The sequence below is a fragment of the Bos indicus x Bos taurus genome, unplaced genomic scaffold (assembly GCF_003369695.1).
Source record: "Bos indicus x Bos taurus breed Angus x Brahman F1 hybrid unplaced genomic scaffold, Bos_hybrid_MaternalHap_v2.0 tig00003290_arrow_arrow_obj, whole genome shotgun sequence".
In the NCBI taxonomy this organism is placed as follows: Eukaryota; Metazoa; Chordata; class Mammalia; order Artiodactyla; family Bovidae; genus Bos; species Bos indicus x Bos taurus.
The window spans coordinates 38,216-57,709 of record NW_020867638.1 but is presented as its reverse complement, the minus strand read 5'-3'; the positions used below and the strand labels follow the sequence as shown (position 1 = coordinate 57,709).

Sequence of the window (19,494 nt, the reverse complement as noted above, 5' to 3'; positions counted from 1 at the left end):
GAGGCATGGATTCCCCTGCACAAATGTGCTCAGTTCTGCCTCAAGCTGAGAGTTCAGTGTCTCTGTGTGCCTGGCAGCACATATACGTAGTACTTGTTCTTGTGTGACTCCTTCAAACAGGAAGTGGGGTTTGTCATGTTCATAAATCACATGGTCTTTTTCACAGATGGGAAAAACTTTTGGCTCACAGATGTTTAATTTTCTACTTTTCTTTCCATGATTCTTATGTTAGGTAGATCCTGAAAGCGTCATGGAGAAAGCAGTTAGTATTATGTGTGTGAGGGCTTCCCTGATGGCTCAGATGGTAAAGAATACACCTACAATTCAAGATACCCTGGTTTGATCCCTGAGTTAAGAGGATCCCCTGGAGAAGGGAATGGCAAACCCACTCCAGTGTTCTTGCTTGGAGAATTCCAAGGATAGAGGAATCTGGTGACTACAGTCTATGGGGTCCCAAAGAGTTGGACACGACTGGGCGACTAACACACATACATGTTAAGGGTTTGAGCTGAGAGAAACAGAAGACTAAATAAGTTGACATACACTGATAATAATTTTGCCAGCCCATTCAAAACATATTAGTATACACTATGAATCCTTTCTGTAATCTACTTACTGGTCATTCTGGTCATCCATTTAGCCTATGCTTATATTTCTTTATCCAGAATTTAATGACTCTTTAAAAAAACCACAATAAAACAAACTCACAGATCTTTAACTTTCTTATGTGTGTGTTGTGCTGTTGCTTCAATCATGTGCAACTCTTTCCAACCCCATGGACTGTAACCTGCCAATCTCCTCTGTCCATGGGGATTCTGCAGGCAAGAATTCTGGAGTGGGTTCCCAACACAGGGATCAAACCCTCATCTCTTGCACTGGCAGATGGGTTCTTTAACACTAGCGCCATCTGGGAAGGGCCAAGAATACTGGAGTGGGTTTCCATGCCCTCTTCCAGGGAATCTTCCTGACCCAGGGATTGAACCAGCATCTCATGTCTCCTGAATTGCCAGCTGGGTTCTTTACCACTAGCTCAACCTGGGAAGCCCTTTAGCTTTCTTGACAAAAGGCAGTCTTTTCCAAAATAATTAATGTGTCTTTTTCTTTTCTCACTTGGTTCTAGGTCTTTGTTTATATTTTTCAATAAATAAAGTGACTTCAATATCAAATGATAAAACATCACTCCTGACTTTCAGAATCTATTCAGTTGTATGTGTTTTTTTTAATGAAATGCTTAACAGGAAAAAATATTAATCTTTGAAATCTGGCATTGAGTTTTACTTAGTAGACTTTGAAGAGCATCAGTATATTCAATCCTGCTGCCTTTACAAGTAGAATTGTATTTATTAGATCAGGTGTCCTTAAATTGTCCTCATGTCATATTTTTTACCCCAAAGTGTTCAGTTTCTCTTCTTAGTGGTTCTTTATTTTTCTCTGTAAGGTCAAGTTAAGCATGTTGACTTTTTCTGTGCCACAAGGCTACAGTGCGCTCTTACAAAATATGGTATCTGTAACACTTAGCAAATGTTGACACCACACTATTTGGTGACTGAAGTTTTGTATACTGTACATGATCATGTAGAATGTCATTGTCAATCTTCCATTTGATTTCATTGTTTTAATAGATGAATTAATATAAAAGAACCAAAGGCAAATAGACAAGTAGAAAAGAAAGTACAGAAAGATCTAAAACAGTGCCAGTTCTTAGATTTTAGTTGAAGTAAGACATTAATGAGTCATGCAGGGAGGAGAGTTTATATTTAGTTGAGACATCTAGTCCTCTGTTCCATTTCACCTCTGGGTGCTGGCAGGAAGCAGCTCTCCTGGTTTCCAATTATCTGTAACTAAGTAGAGGACACCACAAATGCCCACAACAATGCAGGGAGAGCATGAAGGCGGTTTTTCCCCTTTGTTGATATGGCCTTGCTCTGAGTTCCTGACAGCAATGGTGCATGTTCCCTCAGCTGCATTATAGACTCTGACTCTGAAAAACATAGCTTCTGGCTGGATCAAGTCTGAATGTGCTGACACTCAGGTTGGAAGATTTAGACTGTCCTAAACATTGTTCTGCCTTCCCTTGTGATTTACTAATAAATAATAATACCTGATAAAAGACAAGCCAGAGTTTAATATTGAAGGATGAAATTGAAAGATATTTTTTACTTAAAACTTCCAAATTTAGTAGTAAATTAATCTCTTCTAAAATCTGGGATGTTATCTGAAACAAATTCATTATGAATCATTCTGGGATTGCAAATATTCATTCCTGTTCTGATTGTTCTCTTGCTTTTCTAATTTTGATTCTAAGATGAATTATACTAACTGCTCCCTAGTTTTCCTAAAAAGACCAACAATAAGCCATGAACTACCTTTTCTTCCCACTTACCCACCAAACCATGTGAACTGGTAACTTTAGCACATAACTTCAGAATAGCAAATATCACACAGACAAATGAACACAGAATAGGCTTCTGACTTTTGTAATCTCTCCAGTTGAGTATTGCAATACCAAATGGTAATGGCTGTAAAATCATATTCATTTGTGATGTAACTCTGTGATTAGCCTATTAAAAGTTTAGGAAACAAGAACCAATGGGTCTTCTAAATTCAAATATTTGACCATGTTGCTGTCATGTATGCAGTTATACTCTTTGGTACAATCTTATAATTCTCATTATAGTTGTCATGAGGATAAAACTTCTCCTAAAATGTTGCTTAATCAGTAAAAATATTAAAAGCTATTCACAATATATATGGTGTATATATATATATATAGTTTAAATATTAATTAATATATATAATTAATAAATTAGTATATATTTCTAAAATAAAAATATTTCCTTTCTTGACACTGAAGGAATGAAAATTCTATTTCATTTTATTCTGAAATTTCAACTAATGAAGTCATTTACATCAAATTAATCAAATTTCAAACATTTTATTTTTGTTTCAACACCTCATAAAGAAACCCCAATAAGAATAAAATTCTTTTTATAATTTTATTTATTTATTAATTTAGAGTGTTTGGGTCTTCATTGCTACCCAGGCTGTTCTCTAGCTGCAGAGAGAGGGGGTACTCTGTCGTTGCACTTCTCATTGCGGTGGCTTCTCTTACTGTGGAGCACAGGCTCTAGAGCAGAGACTCAATAGTTGTGGTGCACAGGATTAGCTGCTCCATGACATGTGGGATCTTCCTGTATCAGGGGTTGAACATACGTCACCTGATTTGGCAGGCAGATTCTTTACCACTGAGCCTCCAAGGAAGACCTAACTGAGTTATTTTATAATAGATTGTCCTTGGATTCTCCGTGGTTCCTTCATAGGAATCCCCAAACTCACATAGCATATGAGGGCACAGAATTACTACTGAGGTTCCCAGATCTTCCCTAGTTCTCCCTCTTGCATCTCTGGTGACTGTCTTCTGAAGCTCACTTTGCATTCCAATCTGGGTACTACATCCTATTTTGAGTTTTATATATTTCAGTCCTATGAAAGATACTCCAGTCCAGTAGTTGTACATCCTATTCCAAACTTGTTATTCAAGTCTTCAAACTACCTGAAAAAAAGCAAAACAAACTTCGAGAGGATTTCCCTGGTGGTACAGTGGATGGGAGTTCACCTGCCAATGCAGGGGACACGGGTTCAATCCCTGGTCTGGGAAGGTTCCACATGCCCTGGAGCCACTGAGCCCGGGCACCACAACTATGGAGTTTTTGCTCTAGAGCTCAAGAGCCGCAACTGCTGAGCCTGTGTGCCACAACTACTGAAGCCCACGTGCCCTGGAGCCTGCATGCTGCAACTACTGAAGCCTGTGCTCCTAGAGCCTGTGCTTCACAACAAGAGAAGGCAGGACAGTAGGCCTGTGCACTGCAGCCAAGAGCAGCCCCCGCTTAGCGCAACTAGAGAAAGCCCGTGTGCAGCAGCAAAGACCCAGAGCAGCCAGTTTTTTTTTAATTAAAAAAAAATATTGGAAAGCCAAGATGGTTTACACACTGACAACATTAAAAAAAATTTTTATAGTCATCATGCTGTATATTGCACCCCCAGGACTTATTTCTCTTATAACTAGACGTTTCTGTCTTTTGAACATAGTCACCTATTCCACACCCTACACCCCCAATCTATTCTCTGTATCTATGAGGTCTGGGGGTGTGTGTGTGTCTGTGTGTCTATATGTCTGTGTGTGTATGTTCCTGTACCTGTGTCTTAGAGTCCACATATAAATGATTTTATACAGTATTTGACTTTGTCTGCCTGATTTATTTCACTTAGTATTGTGCCCTCAAGATTCATTCATGTTGTTGTAAATCTGTGAAAATTTTTCTTTTTTTATCATGTTTTCTTTATCCATTCATCTGTCAAAGGACACTTGGGTTGTTTCCATGTCTCAGCTGTTGTAGATGAACTGCAATAAATGAGGGGTACAGATATCTTTTTGAGATATTGACTTCATTTTCTTCAGATGAATAATCAGAGGTGGAAATGCTGAATATCATAGCAGAGCTAATTTTAAATTTTTGAGGAACCTCCAAACTGTTTGCCATAGAGGCTGCACCAATTTATATTTCCGACAACAGTGGGCAGGGTTCCCTTTCTTCTACATTCTGGTCAAAATTTTTTATTCCCTGTCTTTTTGATAGTAGCCATTCTGGCAGATGTAAAGGGATAGCTCTTTTTGGTTTTGATTTTCATTCCCCTGATGATTAGAGATGTTGAACATCTTCTGATTTACCTTTTGGTCATGACTCGATGGACGTGAGTCTGAGTGAACTCCGGGAGTTGGTGATAGACAGGGAGGCCTGGCGTGCTGCGATTCATGGGGTCGCAAAGAGTCGAACACGACTGAGCAACTGATCTGATCTGATCTGATGTCTTCTTTGGGAAAATGTTTATTCAGATCATCAGCTTATTTTTAAACAGACTTTTGTTCTAATGATTATACAAGGTATTTATATATTTTGGGTATTAGCCCCTTATCAGATATATGTTTGGGCAATATTTGCTCTCATTCTGTAGGTTGCCTTTTCATTTTGTTGATGGCTTCTTTTGCCATACATAAACTTATTAGTTTGTTGTAGTTACACTTGTTTTTTTTTTTTTTCTCTCTTGTTGTCCTTGCTTTTAGTTTCAAATACAAAAAAAAAACAAAAACAAAACAAAACTGTGGCCAATACTGATGTCAAGGACTTACCCACTATGTTGTTTCTTCTGAGCTTTACTGTTGTGGTTCTTATATTCAATTCTATAATCCATTTTGATGAGTTCAATTTCATTCTCTTTCATGTAGCTTTCCATTTCTCATAATACCATTTATTGAAGAGATGTTCCTTTCTTGAGGGTATATTTTTGGCTTCTTTGCCGTGAACTGACTGTGTATGCAAGGGTTTATTTCTGGGTTCTCTATTCTGCTCCATTGATCTATGTGTCTTTGTTTAATGCCAAAAAAAAAAAAAACCCACACACTGTTTTTATTACTATAATTTTGTAATATAGTTTGAAATGAGATCATGTGATGCCTTCAGTTTTGATCTTTCTCTAGTTCACTTTGGCTATTAGTAGTCTATTGTCTCTCATACTAATCTTAGGGTTTGTTTATTCTATCTCTGTGAAAAATGTCATTGAATTTTGATAGAGGTTTCATTGAATCTGTAGAATGCTTTGGGTAGTATGGATATTTTAACAATTGAATTTTTTCGGTCTGTAAGAACAAAATATCTTCCCATTAATTTTTGTCTTCAATTTCTATAATCAATGTTTTACAGATTTCAATATACAAGTCTATACTTCTTTGCTTAAAGTTATTCTTAGGTATTTTCTTTCTGATGTGATGGGGAAAGAATTGTTTTCTTAATATCTCTTCCAGATAGTTCATTATTGGAGTGCAGATTAATTTTGTATCCTGCAATTTAGCTGAAGACTAACATCTTGGGGGCATGTCTCCCACTGCTAAACCAGATGATCTGATTTTCTTTTCACTTTCTCTTTTTGTGTACTCAAAAAGTGTATATTTTAACTGTGGTAGGAAGTCTCTGTGCTGTTTATTTTTGGATAAATAATTTCTAGTGCTTAAACAAGTTAAAAGTTTTTTCTCTAGCATTTTATTGGCATTTTATGGCCTATTGAAAGTACATCTGTCAAAGTTATAGGTAACAGGAGTTATCTTATTCCTTCCATGAATCGATTGGACTAGTAAAAGCTGTGGTTGCTACCATCCAATTTAAAAAAATTTTTTAAATACTAAATAATCCTTACATGGAACAGTACACAAAATTATGTGCAGACACATTTTCCCCTGGCAATGATGGTTAACAGATATTTAATTTTGCTATATTTTCAATAGCTCTCTCCAAACGTTACAGATAAAACTAAAGAGTACTCCTAGTACTATTCCTATTTTTAAAGTAGTTACTATTGGGAAGATTCCATGTGTGTCTTTTCAATTTTACTGTTATAGCTATGTATCACAAAACAATATATTATATTGTGATTATATTCTGAAATTTCTCATAAGTAGTGTCATGCAGCATATATCATTCTGATGCTTTTTATACTCAGCACTTTATTTTTGTAAGATTTATCTAAGAAAATAATATAGAGAACTGTTTCTTTGCTTGTAATAGTTCATGTATTTCGACTTCACATGTAATTCATTATTCGTTCATTCTGTACTAGAATGGTTATACGTCTGCTTACAGGATTGGTGTGACTATCCTAAATGCCTCCTTGTTCAAATGTTGGAATCACTTGAATGTAGATAACAGGAATTGGAATTGCTTGACTTTTAAATATATACATTTTCTACTTTATTAAATAGTTCAGGCAATTTTTCTCTGAAGTTGTTAAATAAATGTTCTTTACGTGGTTGCTTTTCTCCATCTGGAGAAATTTAATAGTCTCCCTCTATTTGGGTCAAAACTTAATGCTATTGGATTTTCACATTTCTGGTTATCTGACAGAAATGAGACAGTAAATTGCTTTAATTTCCTCTGATTACTGCAGAAGTTGATATTTTATATGTTCACATGTCTATTTCCTCTTCTTTAAATTGCCTTTATGTAAATTATCTTTATTATCTCTTTTCATTTTGAATGTTTTTCTTATTTATTTGTAGAAGCCCCCTATATAAACTTAATTTCTAATGTTTTCTGGTTACATGGTTTACTATGCATCCTACTATGCATTCGATTTTTAATTATGTAGTGGGGCACGCTTGCAGGTTAAAAACTTCCCATCTATTAGGAATTCTCTATAAATTTATATTTGTAATTGTCAAGTTACTTTAATGATTATATACTTATTTAGCTTTTCTATTTATTCTTTAACTATTTTTGATAATATATATATTTTAGAGCATCTATCAGAACACTGAAATATGTGGCCAAGTCTTTTTCTTGTGTCAAGGATTTCTTCAGATAGTAAATCTCTGCCCTTGTTGAGGTCCCCTGTGAAACCTTCTCTGTTCCATATGGAGGCATGTCTCATGAGGTTCTGGAAGCCTTGGTCTGGGTGCTGGACACACCAGGAGGAGGCAGGGCTCTCAAAATACTCATAATAGGGCCTCACTTGTCCTGGGATCCCTTCAAAGTCAGAAACTGGCCCTCAAGCCGAGTCACTGCATGGGGCTGTCTCTCCTCCCATAAGATCAACATCAGATCAAGGAGATTGCTGCACACTGAAGAGAATATGCCTCTAAATAGATTCTAAATCTCAGAATTATTCTGTATCATTAACAATACTTGATATAGTTGTCTTTTTATCTTTAGCCAGAATAATGGGTGTGTGCTGCTGCTGCTGCTAAATTGCTTCAGTCATGTCCAACTCTGTGCAACCCCATAGACAGCAGCCCACCAGGCTCCCCTGTCCCTGGGATTCTCCAGGCAAGAATACTGGAGTGGGTTGCCATTTCCTTCTCCAATGCCATGCATGCTAAGTCACTTCATTTGTGTTCGACTCTGTGCAACCCCATGGACAGCAGCCTACTAGGCTTCTCTGTCCACGGGATTCTCTAGGCAAGAATCCTGGAGTGGGTTACCCTTAATGGGTGTATAGAGATGTCACTGTGGCATTAACTTGCATTCCATGATGACTAATGATGTAGAAGAGGGGATTACAAACTTCTTCAATAAAGGGTAGAACAGTAAACATTTTTGTCTTTGTAGGCCATTCATTCTGTTGCAACTACTGAACTCTGCCATTGTTTCATGAAATAAGTTATTGATAATACATAAATAAATAAGCTTTCTTAGGTTCCAACAAAATTTATTTACAAAGTAAATGGCTGAATGGACTGGTTCATGGGCCATATTTTGTTGATTCCTGATGTAGAGGACTCCATGGCTTCACAGGGTAATTCTCCAAACATTTGAAGAATAGTTAGGTCCCATCCTTCTCAAATTTTTTCCGTAAAATTGAAGGTGATGAAATATTACCAAATTCACTCAATGAAACCTTCATTACCCTGATGCCAAAACCAGACAATAAAACTACCAAAAAAAGTCAGTTTCTTAAATGAACATAGATAAAAAAAATCCTCAACAAAATATTAGCAAACTTCAATTCAGTCAGTTCAGCTGCTCAGTCATGCACAACTCTTTGTGACCCCATGGACTGAAGCATGCCAGGCTTCCCTGTCCATCACCAGCTTCTGGAGCTTGCTCAAACTCATGTCCATAAAGTCAGTGATGCCATCCAACGATCTCATCCTCTGTTGTCCCCTTCTCTTCCTGCCCTCAATCTTTCCCAGAATCAAGGTCTTTATCAGTGAATCAGTTCTTTGCATTGGGTGGCCCAAGTATTGGAGTTTCAGCTTCAGCATTAGTCCTTCCAATGAATATTCAAGACTAACTTCCTTTAGAACTGAATTAAGTTAGGAAACTTAATTCAACAATTTATGAAAGAATCATATATCATGGCCAAGTAGGATATAGTCTAGGTGTACAAGGATGGTTCAATATTTGCAAATCAATCAACATGATATACATTAATAGCATGAAGGATAAAAACTTATATAATTATCTCAACAGACAAAAAGTATTTGACAAAATTCAGCATCCATTCATGCTTAAAAGTCAATAAACTTGGTATAATGGGAACACATCTCAAAATAATACAGGCCATTTACAACAAACACACAATTAATATCATATTTGATGGTAAAAACTGAAAACTTTTCTCCAAGATGAGGAACAAGACAAGGATACCTACTCTCACCATTTCCATTTAACATAGTACTTGAAGTCCTAGTCACAGCAGTCATATAGGAAAAATAGAAGACATCGAAATTGGAATAAAACTATTAAAATGCAAAAAGACAGCCTATCAAACAAGATACTGGCCAATAATTAGTCAATAAGGAGTTAATGTCCAAAATATATAAAGAAATTTATATGCAACATAAAAACTATAAATAATCTGATTTTTAAAAAGGCAAAGGACCTAAATAGACATTTTTCCAAAGAAACATACAGCTAGGCAACAGACACATGAAAAGGCAATCAACATCTCTAATCATCAGGTAAATGCAAATCAAAACACAATGAGATCTCACCTCACCCCAATCAGAACACTATCATCAAAAAGCCAAGAAGTAATGAGTATTGCTGAGGATGTGTAAAAAAGGGACACTTTGGCACCCTTGCTGGGAAAGTAAACTGGTGCAGCCACTATTTAAAACAGCATAAAGGTTCTTCAAAAATTAAAAATATAAATACTGTATCATTCAACAATTCCATTCCTGGATATCTATCAGAAGAAAACAAAAACACTAATTTGAAAATATATATGCACCCTAATATTCACAGAAACATTATTTCTAATAACCAAGATATGGAAGCAATCAGTATTCATCCATATGAATAGATAGAGAATATGTGTAATATATATATATATATATATATATATATATATATACACACACACACACACAATGAAATATTACTTAATCATAAAAAGGATAAAATCTCATCATATGAGACAACACCGAAAACCTGGAGGGTATTATACTTAGCAAAGTCAGTCAGACAGAGAAAGACAAATACTGTATGTTTTCACTTATATATGGATTCTAAAATGCAAAACTAACAGAACAGAAACAGACTCATAGGGAATAAACTACCAGTTACTAGAGGGGAAAGGGGTGAATGTAGGAGTGAAATAGGTGAAGCAGATTAAAAGGTACAAATATTATGTGTATTTTTCCATAGTTACAAAATAAATAAAATTATGTAATGTGCAGTAAGGAAAGGAATCAACCCTGCCAATACCTTAACTGTAGCCAGTGAAACTGATTTCAGACTTCTTGCATCCAGAATTGAAAGAGGATAAATTTTAGTTAAACGACCAAGTTCATATTAACCATTGAGCATATATGTATTTTTTGTTTGCTGTGTCGCCAGGAGTCAGACACAACTGAGCGACTGCACTTTCACTTTTTACTTTAATGCATTGGAGAAGGAAATGGCAACCCACTCCAGTGTTCTTGCCTGGAGAATCCCAGGGACGAGGGAGCCTGGTGGGCTGCCATCTCTGGGGTCGCACAGAATTGGATACGACTGAAGCGACTTAGCAGCAGCAGTAGTAGCATGAGATGTATCTGCAGTTGTCTGTTGGGACGCATCATGGTGAGGCAGGTTTGGATGGACATTCTTGGGACAGCCAACTTAGCTGAATAACATCTTCTTGGAGTCACTTTTCTCTTCTTTTAGTTCCTTTAACTTCTTCTTATTTTGAAGTAGAGCATGTTGTAGCTAAATATTTATTTTGATAGGGCTTCCCTCATAGGTCAGTTGGTAAAGAATCCTCCTGGAATGCAGGAGACCCCGGTTCCATTCGTGGGTCGGGAAGATCCCCTGGAGAAGGGATAGGCTACCCACTCCAGTATTCTTGGGCTTCCCTTCTGGTTCAGCTGGTTAAAAGGATCCCCTGGAGAAGGGATAGGCTACCCACTCCAGTATTCTGGCCTGGAGAACTCCATGGGCTCTATAGTCCATGGGGTCGCAAAGAGTCGGACCCGACTGAGCGCCTTTCACTTTCTTATCTATTAATAGACCTCTCCTAGCTACAAGTTTGAGACTCTAGCGCAGAAGAAGATACAGATTGAGAGGAAGATAAAGACCAAAGTCTCAAATCTGTAAGGCCAATAAGAAGCACTGCAAATGCCCTGTGGTGGCCTCACGGTGTGACTGTGGCTGGAGGAGGGGCTGAGCCCCGTGGAGGGTTTGAGTACAGGCTGCAGGTGCCTGGGGAGCGCAGTGCTGCACAGCACAGAAGTAAGTGCCTGAGTCTGTGGTCCGCAAAGAGGAAATGTGCAGTGAGCTGCGGCGTTCTTTAGGGACTGCCGTGACATTTAATCTTCCTTCCTGCCTTGTTCCTGAAGGAATGTAAATGAGGTGGATGAGGCGGCCCCCGGGCTTCTGAAGATACCACCGAACACTGTCTGCCAAGGTGGAGAAAATACACCACAGTGTAGAGCTGTCTCCCTCCTGTGGAGTCAGGGCTGTGGGACTCTGGTCCACATCCACCCCTCTCACACCTGATGAGAAAGAGACAGACAGTCACAGGTGAGGCTCACTGTAACTCTGAAAAAACCCTGAACGTGTTCCTCCAGCTCCCATCGATGTTGAGAAGGATAGGAAGTGTGCAGGACTCCTCAACTCTTTCTACTCCCTCCCTCAACAGTACAGCAGCTGCTCATTTCCTCAGATTCCCCTGCAGGGCAGCCCCAACTCACAGCAAACCTGGGCAAACAAAAGCCCCAGCACAGTGCCCACTAGCCTCTTCATGATGCCTTGATTTGGTGCTGAGAAATTTTCAGCTTAAAATACACAGCTAAACCAATAAGTGGTGTGTCACTTCTTGTCTGGAAATGTTCCTGCTCCTGCAACCAATCAGCTCACCCAACAAACCCTGCTCAGGTGACACTCTGTGACAGGAAGTCCCATTTAACAGTCAACTCCACTGAGAACACAGAACTTGAGAAAAGAAATCCTTTCTTTGCAAATTGAAAAAGAAAAGAAAAAATCTAAGATGCCCATAGGAATGAAGCATTTGCAATACTCTATATTCTCTGTACTATTTGCCTTCACAGAACATGCCAACTTCCTGAAAATAACACAGGCTGAAACTATGAGTCCTTTAAGCTACCAGATATCAGAGGTTTGCAGATAGCTCCCCCTACAGTCCTAGTCACCATGTCACTCAGAGCATAGAAGTGCTTGGTCAAATTACTTCAGTGGGCTTTTTCCTCAGGTGAAAGGAAGTTTCACTCTTTCTAAATTCAGATGCAAAACCTTTGATGCCTGAAACAAGATTGTTTTCAGACATGTCCTTCGGGAGAAGCTGGAGTCCTTGGTTGGGGTACTGCACATACCAGTAGAGATTAGGTTGAAGAGAAAATGAGTAGTTGCACCTCAGCTCCAGAGGGGCTCCTTCAGAGACAGTGATGTTGCCATCAGGCTGGGTCACTGACTGGGCTCCTGAATAATTAATACTGAATCAGAGAACTCAGCTAAACAAAAGTCTCTATTCAAAGTCAAACCAGAACTATGTTCTGTGTGTGGACAAGAGAGTAAAATGGAACAGTACTCACTCAGCAGCAGGAGTGCCTCAAACATCAAGGTGAACACCAAAGTCATGGTGGAGCAGTGAAGAGGCAGTGAGCTGATTTCTGGGTGATTCCCCATGGACAGAAGTCTCATGACTGGGGGACTTGAATCCAAGTTGCTCTGCGGTTGAGGAGGAATGGCAGGTGATATTGATTTCTTCTTCTGATGGAGACTGTAGAGGGAGCTAGGAAGAGAGGCTGTCTTAAAACTTCCTGTCTCTAGTGTCTGAGATGCTTTACATGTCATTGTATAAAAAATGGTGTCAGGATATCTCTTTAAATTGTAAGGAAGGAAGGTTTTTTTGACCTTATTCTGATCTTTCCCAGTTTTCACAACAGTGCCCTCCAATGGCCAGATAGAGAAATAAAGAGAGATTCACAATTTTTTTCACCCTCTTGCTGGCTTTGTATGGTTGAATTTTAAAGCATTATAATTATGTACAGAGCAGAATTTATGTTTTGTAGGCTCTGAAACTTTCAAAATTGCACTTTCTATAGCAGCACAAAGTTATGGATAAAAATTAAATACAAAATAATGCTTAGAATGAGAAATAAAATCATAGTGAATTATAAATTTTAGAAAGCAAATTCCACAGACAGCATAAATCTCGAAAACTGAGTCATATTTTAGTACTTATTTCCATGACACACTGCTATAGTACTTTTTGTTTCTATGCTTTTTGTCTTCATACTTTTTACGCTTTTCTTCATATGACAATAAATTTGTAAAAGCTTTAATACAGAGAAAAGAAAGATAATCACTGATTGAAATTTACTTTCTTAAAAAATTCAAAGTGCATTTTGAAAATGGATGAAAATTTATAGGATTATGGTCAAAATTTGGAAACTGTCTATCACAATACTATGTGCTACAAGATTTCATTACATTCCAAATTTTCTTATGTCATAACAAATCCTAAATACTATCAACTGATCACACCAATTAACAAGTTTATTTTCTATATTAGTTTCCTATTGATGAGTGACAAATTATCAAGAACTTTTGTGATGGAACAAGATCTGTTTATATCACAGGTTCTGTAAGTCAGAAATCAGCACACAGTTAAGCTGAACTCACAAGGTTGCAGTCAAGGAGTCAACTAAAATGTCTGGGGCATGGGGTCCTCTTCCAGACTCAGTGGTTGCTGGTAGAATTCATTTCCTTGTGGCTGTAGCACTCATGGCAACTTGTTTCCTAAAGACAAGGAGGATGTCTCTGATCGCAGGAAAAGTTTAAGCTCTTTTTTAAAGCGCTCACTTGATTAGATTAGGTGCACCTAGGACAATCTGCTTTTGATTCATTCAAGGTCATACTGATTAGAGACTTTAATTACACCTGCAAATTTCTTTTATGTGTGTGTGTGTGTGTGCTCAGTCCCTCAGACTCTTTGCAACCCCATGGACTGTAGCCCACCAGGCTTCTCTGTCCATGGAATTTTCCAGGCAAGAAATACTGGAGTGGGTTGCCATTTCCTCCTCCAAGGGATCTTCCCAATTCTGGGATCAAACCCACATCTCTTGCATCAGCAGACAGATTCTTCACCACTGCACCACCTGGGGAACCTTGGTATCATCTACCTACCATAGTTGTTAATGCCCTCATTGGACTGGCATGCTATGAGTTTCACTTTATTCTCATAAATGTAAAACATTGTGTCAGTAAGAAGTTAATATGAACAATAATAAATATGACCAGACGAGGCCATTTTCATACCAAAGGAAGAACATAAGCAAACTCATTTTCCAATGTATAGGGTGGAATGCACAGATATTCCACAGAGTGGAATGCAACAGCATGCAAGGAAACTATAAAAACATATTGGAACCAGTTAGGGAGGTGTTACCTGCTCTTAAAACACTAAAAGTTCTGGCAATGGACTATCATGCCTTTTGGAAACAAAGACTTGTTAATGAATCATTACCAAAGGATCAGCAGTACAGTGTAATGTAAGGTAATGAGCATTAGCATCAAACAGATTTTTGTTGGAAATCTGTCCCTGATGCTTAGCCTGTGAGATCTTGATGACAAACACTTATACACTGAAGTGACTGTGAGCTGCATAAATAAATTCCACTAGGTCAAAATTATATGCATTCTTAATTCAAATTCACTCTTGCAGATGCTAAATAAGCCTGCGGCTCACTCCATAACCACCTGACAGACTAGAATTATAGTAGAGTGGAAGTTGGGGTTTAACTGGCAAGGATCTTAACTCGTTAAGATATTTATTTTTTGAAACATTTATAAAATATGGCTAGGGCCCTATGCATCTTGGAAATGACATGTTTAAGTAAGGGGCACTGAAGTTTAAGCTTTATTTTAAAATGAAATACTAAAAATGTTAGTTGCTCAGTGGTGTTTGACTCTTTGTGACCCCATGACCAGTAGCCTGCCAGGCTTCTCTGTCCATGGGATTCTCCAAGCAAGAATACTGGAGTGGATTACCATTCCCTTCTCCAAGGTATGTTTGTGACCCAGGGATTGAACCCAGGTCTCACACATTGTAGGCAGATTCTTTACTGTCTGAGCTTTATAAGAAATATCTCATTTAATACAACAACGTCTTGGGTTACTCATTTTTACCCTCCCTTTTACAGATGGTAAACCTAGCTTCAAAGAATTTAAATTACACAGGATTGCAGTATTTTTAAGTGACAGGGTAGTGATTAGAATCTAGATCTAACTCCAGAGACCAGTCTTATGTGCACTCCATAAGACTGTTTGCATGATAATTGAAGCAATATGAGCAGATGAAATTTTCAAAGAATAGTGTACAGACTGAGAGAAAAAGAGGGCCAAGCAGTAGGAATGCTCTGATGTGGGATGGGTAAAGAAGAATAGGAGATCTTGCAAAGGATCTCCCAGAAGTTAAAGTTTAAGGTTGGGGTACTGTGTGCCAGGAACACAAAGGTCCCCAGAAAGAGTGGCAAGCACTGCAGAGGGTGGCTGCTTGAATGTGGTCTGTAGGTTGGTAGCATTTGCGTCACCAGGGAGCTCTCTGACTTCAGAATCTCAGGCCTAACCCCAAATTCCTAAGTCAGAATCTGCATTTTAATAATATTCCTGTGCACATTAAAATTTGAGAAATACTTGTCTAGATGAAGGAGGTTAAAAACGTCTTTTAGATTTAACAATAAACAGATCATTGGTGATTTTTAAGAAAACAGATTTTAGAAAATATTGGGGAAAAAACCAGAAGTGTACGGAGGAAAAAGAGGTGACAGAGTGTAAGCAGTTATATGATTAGGGCTTTTAAACAATAGCCAGGGAGTAAAAGATAGATTGGTTGCAGGAGAGGCATGTATGGGGTTTGGAGGAATATGAAATATTTTTTTCTAAGAGGAGAAAGCTTGAATTTTTTAAATGAGTCCTAAAAAATCAGACCATAGAATTTGGATGATTAGTGGCCATAGAAACCAGAAAGAATGGTGTCAGTGAAGTGTTTAGGCCAAGAGATACTATTTCAAAGTAAAAGGTATACCTGTTTTATTATTATGGGAGGGAAGGTGAATTACAAGTGTAAAAGCAGAATGTTGTATGAGATGCAGAAAGTTGAAGATTCATTTAAATATACTGAAATGGAGCTGGGCTCTATGGTCCTTGACTCCCATGTCCTCAGCCTGCCCTTATCTGTGGAAAAACTTTAGCCAAAGAAGAACCTTAATCAAACATCCCCCATAAAGTCACATGCAAAGAGAACTGACCCCACTCTTTCAGCAAAGAGAAACTGAAAATTTCTGAGAACTTTCAGAAATCAGTTTCCTCATTGTGGACTGCTGCTATTCAACTTGAGAGAGATTGGGATGGCAACCCATGGGAGGAAAAGCACTTAGGTTAGAAATTTTTTATATAAAATTTCAATTAAAAAATTTAAAACTTTCAAATGGAAAGAAACAAAAGTCTTTTTTAGCTTTGCTTAATGGCAGAACTATTATTATTTTGTCTTGCTTGACTGTTTTCCTCTCCTTCTGCATTTTTTTCTGATTAAGTTTATTCTTTGGAATTCAGGGACAGCCCAAGAGGCTAATGATTTTCTATGCACAAGAAGCAACAGAGGGTGGGTATTGGGAGTCTTTTTCAGAAAGACCCTATAGAATCATGCTGGGTTTCATACTGTGTGTGTGTGTGTGTATGTGTGTGTGTATGGTCTCTTGTGTGCCAAGCATGGTTCAGGTCTGGAGGATGTAGTAGTAAAGAGAGATTAAATGCCTATGGTTCAGTAGGAAGAGAGAAAAATTAAATGAATTTTTTTTTAGAAAAAATTATTTTAAAGAATAATAAGTACTGTAAACACAATACAATACAGTATTGAGACAGAGTTACTCTTGGGGTGAGGAAGGGCATCTGCTCTAAGTAGGATATGGAGGGGAAGCTCCACTCTGATACTTACTACGCAACACCAGGAAAAATATTGGACCCCCTTCAAGTTCAATTTCCTTTCTTGTAAGTAGTCAGTATCTTTCTGCTGAACACTGGACTCAGCACTGGCACTTATTATCTCATTCACTTCTCATGAGAACTCTGCATGGTAGATTCTATCAATCAATATTGATATTCTATGAATATCTAACATTTTAGATATGAGAAAACTAAAGCAAAAAATCATTAAGTCATTTTCCCAAGATACTCAACTAATGAGTGGTAGATCTAGAAATACAAACCAAGTCTTTGGTCTCAAACACTTTGTAACACTGCCTCCCTAAAGGTGAATTGATCCAACCTTGAAGTGTTCCAATAAGAATTAAGTAGGAACAAACATTCAAATCACCCAACATAATACCTTCCCTAACTTAAATATTCAGTCAGCTGCAGCAATGAGCAAAATCTTGGGGGTGGGGTTGGGAGACAGAATCTGAAATTGCAGAATAATCTATCCATGAGATAAAGTTCAATGTTTTTCTCAGATATGTATGAGTGCATGTGTGCTCATTCATGATCGACTGTTTGCAACCTATGGACTATGGCCTGCCAGGCTCTTCTGTTCATGGGATTTTCCAGCAAGAATATTGCAACAGTTTGCTATTTCCTACTCCAGGGTATATTGTCACCCGGCTTATTTAACTTATATATGCAGAGTACATCATGAGAAACACTGGGCTGGAAGAATCACAAGCTGGAATCAAGATTGCCAGGAGAAATATCAATAACCTCAGATATGCAGATGATACCACCCTTATGGCAGAAAGTGAAGAGGAACTAAAAAGAAAGTGATGAAAGTGAGAGAGGAGAGTGAAAAAGTTGGCTTAAAGCTCGACATTCAGAAAACTAAGATCACGGCATCCGATCCCATCACTTCATGGCAAATAGATGGGGAAACAGTGGAAACAGTGGCTGACTTTATGTTTCTGGGCTCCAAAATCACTGCAGATGGTGGCTGCAGCCATGAAATTAAAAGACGCTTACTCCTTGGAAGGAAAGTTATGACCAACCTAGATAGCATATTCAAAAGCAGAGACTTTACTTTGCTAACAAAGGTCCATCTAGTCAAGGCTATGGTTTTTCCAGTGGTCATGTATGGATGTGAGAGTTGGACTGCAAAGAAAGCTGAGTGCCGAAGAATTGATGCTTTTGAACTGTGGTGTTGGAGAAGACTCTTGAGAGTCCCTTGGACTGCAAGGAGATCCGACCAGTCCATCCTAAAGGAAACCAGTCCTGGGTATTCATTGGAAGGACTGATGTTGAAGCTGAAACTCCAATACTTTGGCCACCTGATGCAAAGAGCTGACTCATTTGAAAAGACCCTGATGCTGGGAAAGATTGAGGGCAGGAGGAGAAGTGGCCGACAGATGATGAGATGGTTGGATGGCATCACCGACTTGATGGCATGGGTTTGGGTGGACTCTGGGAGTTGGTGATGGTCAGGGGCCTGGCATGTTGCGGTTCATGGGGTCACAAAGAGTCAGACATGACTGAGCAACTGAACTGAACTCCACTGAACTCCAGGGGATCTTCCATACCTAAGGATCAAACCGGCATCTTTTGTGGCTCCTGCATTGCCAGATGGGTTCTTTACCAGCTCAGCCACCAGGGGAGCCCTTTCTGACATATATGTAGTAGGTTACCTGGCAGATTACATGTCTTATCATAAGTACCCATGGTCTATCATGTTCTTATTACTATTAATGTGAAATTAATTCATTAGGGTGTTATTTTGAGAGATTGGGTGCCATAATATAAACTGGAATGAGTATACCAAACAGTGTTTTCTGCAATTGTTTATTTTTTCCCATTATTGACTCTTGCTCCCACTTTGCTAGCTATTTCTATACTACAAGAAAAGACAGCGCAGTACATACAATTTTACTTGCCAGAGAAGAAACTCCCAACTTGTGTAGCAATTCCAAGCTTTCTTTTCGAGGTATCCTCTTACTCTCCAGCCGTAATCAGGCCATGTGCTGTATTTGTCATTTGAAGTTAATCACTTTCACATCTGGCAGGCAAGAAGAAAAAAAAACAGCCAGTTTTGTTGAAACCTCTTTCTCCCCATTTCTGCATAAGGAAGTTTACTGAATGGTTCAGCAATGATAGCTCCTATTGTGATTACGCTTTTGCTGGCCAAATTCTTGGCTTTCTCTGCCCACCGAAGCCAAATAAAAAGGACAGAGACAGAATTTGGAGGAAGTAGAAAGGTGGCTTTAAGAAGGCTGGAGTAGGTTGCCATTCCCTTCTCCAGGGGATCTTCCTGACCCAAGGATCAAACCTGTGGATTCTTTACCATCTGAGCCACAGGCAAGGGCTCACAGTCAGGAGTCAAGGTGATAATAGGATCTTGATTTCTTCCTCTTGCATTGTTTCAAAGATAGTCATAGCCTGGCATCTGTAACCCAGCAACTGACTCTGGTAGTCAGGTGGCTCTGGGGCCTTCTTTCTGATATGTAACTACAAAGGGAAGGGT

The 19,494-nt window shown here is 38.5% G+C and overlaps 1 gene segment (V, D, J or C); it reads right to left on the bottom strand.

Moving 5' to 3' along the window:
- Window positions 1-11,117: 11,117 nt before the first annotated feature.
- Window positions 11,118-11,777, bottom strand: LOC113888949. The segment is given in 2 exon segments: window positions 11,118-11,527; window positions 11,726-11,777. Coding segments are annotated over 2 exon segments (462 nt in total).
- Between the last annotated feature and the right edge of the window lie 7,717 nt (window positions 11,778-19,494).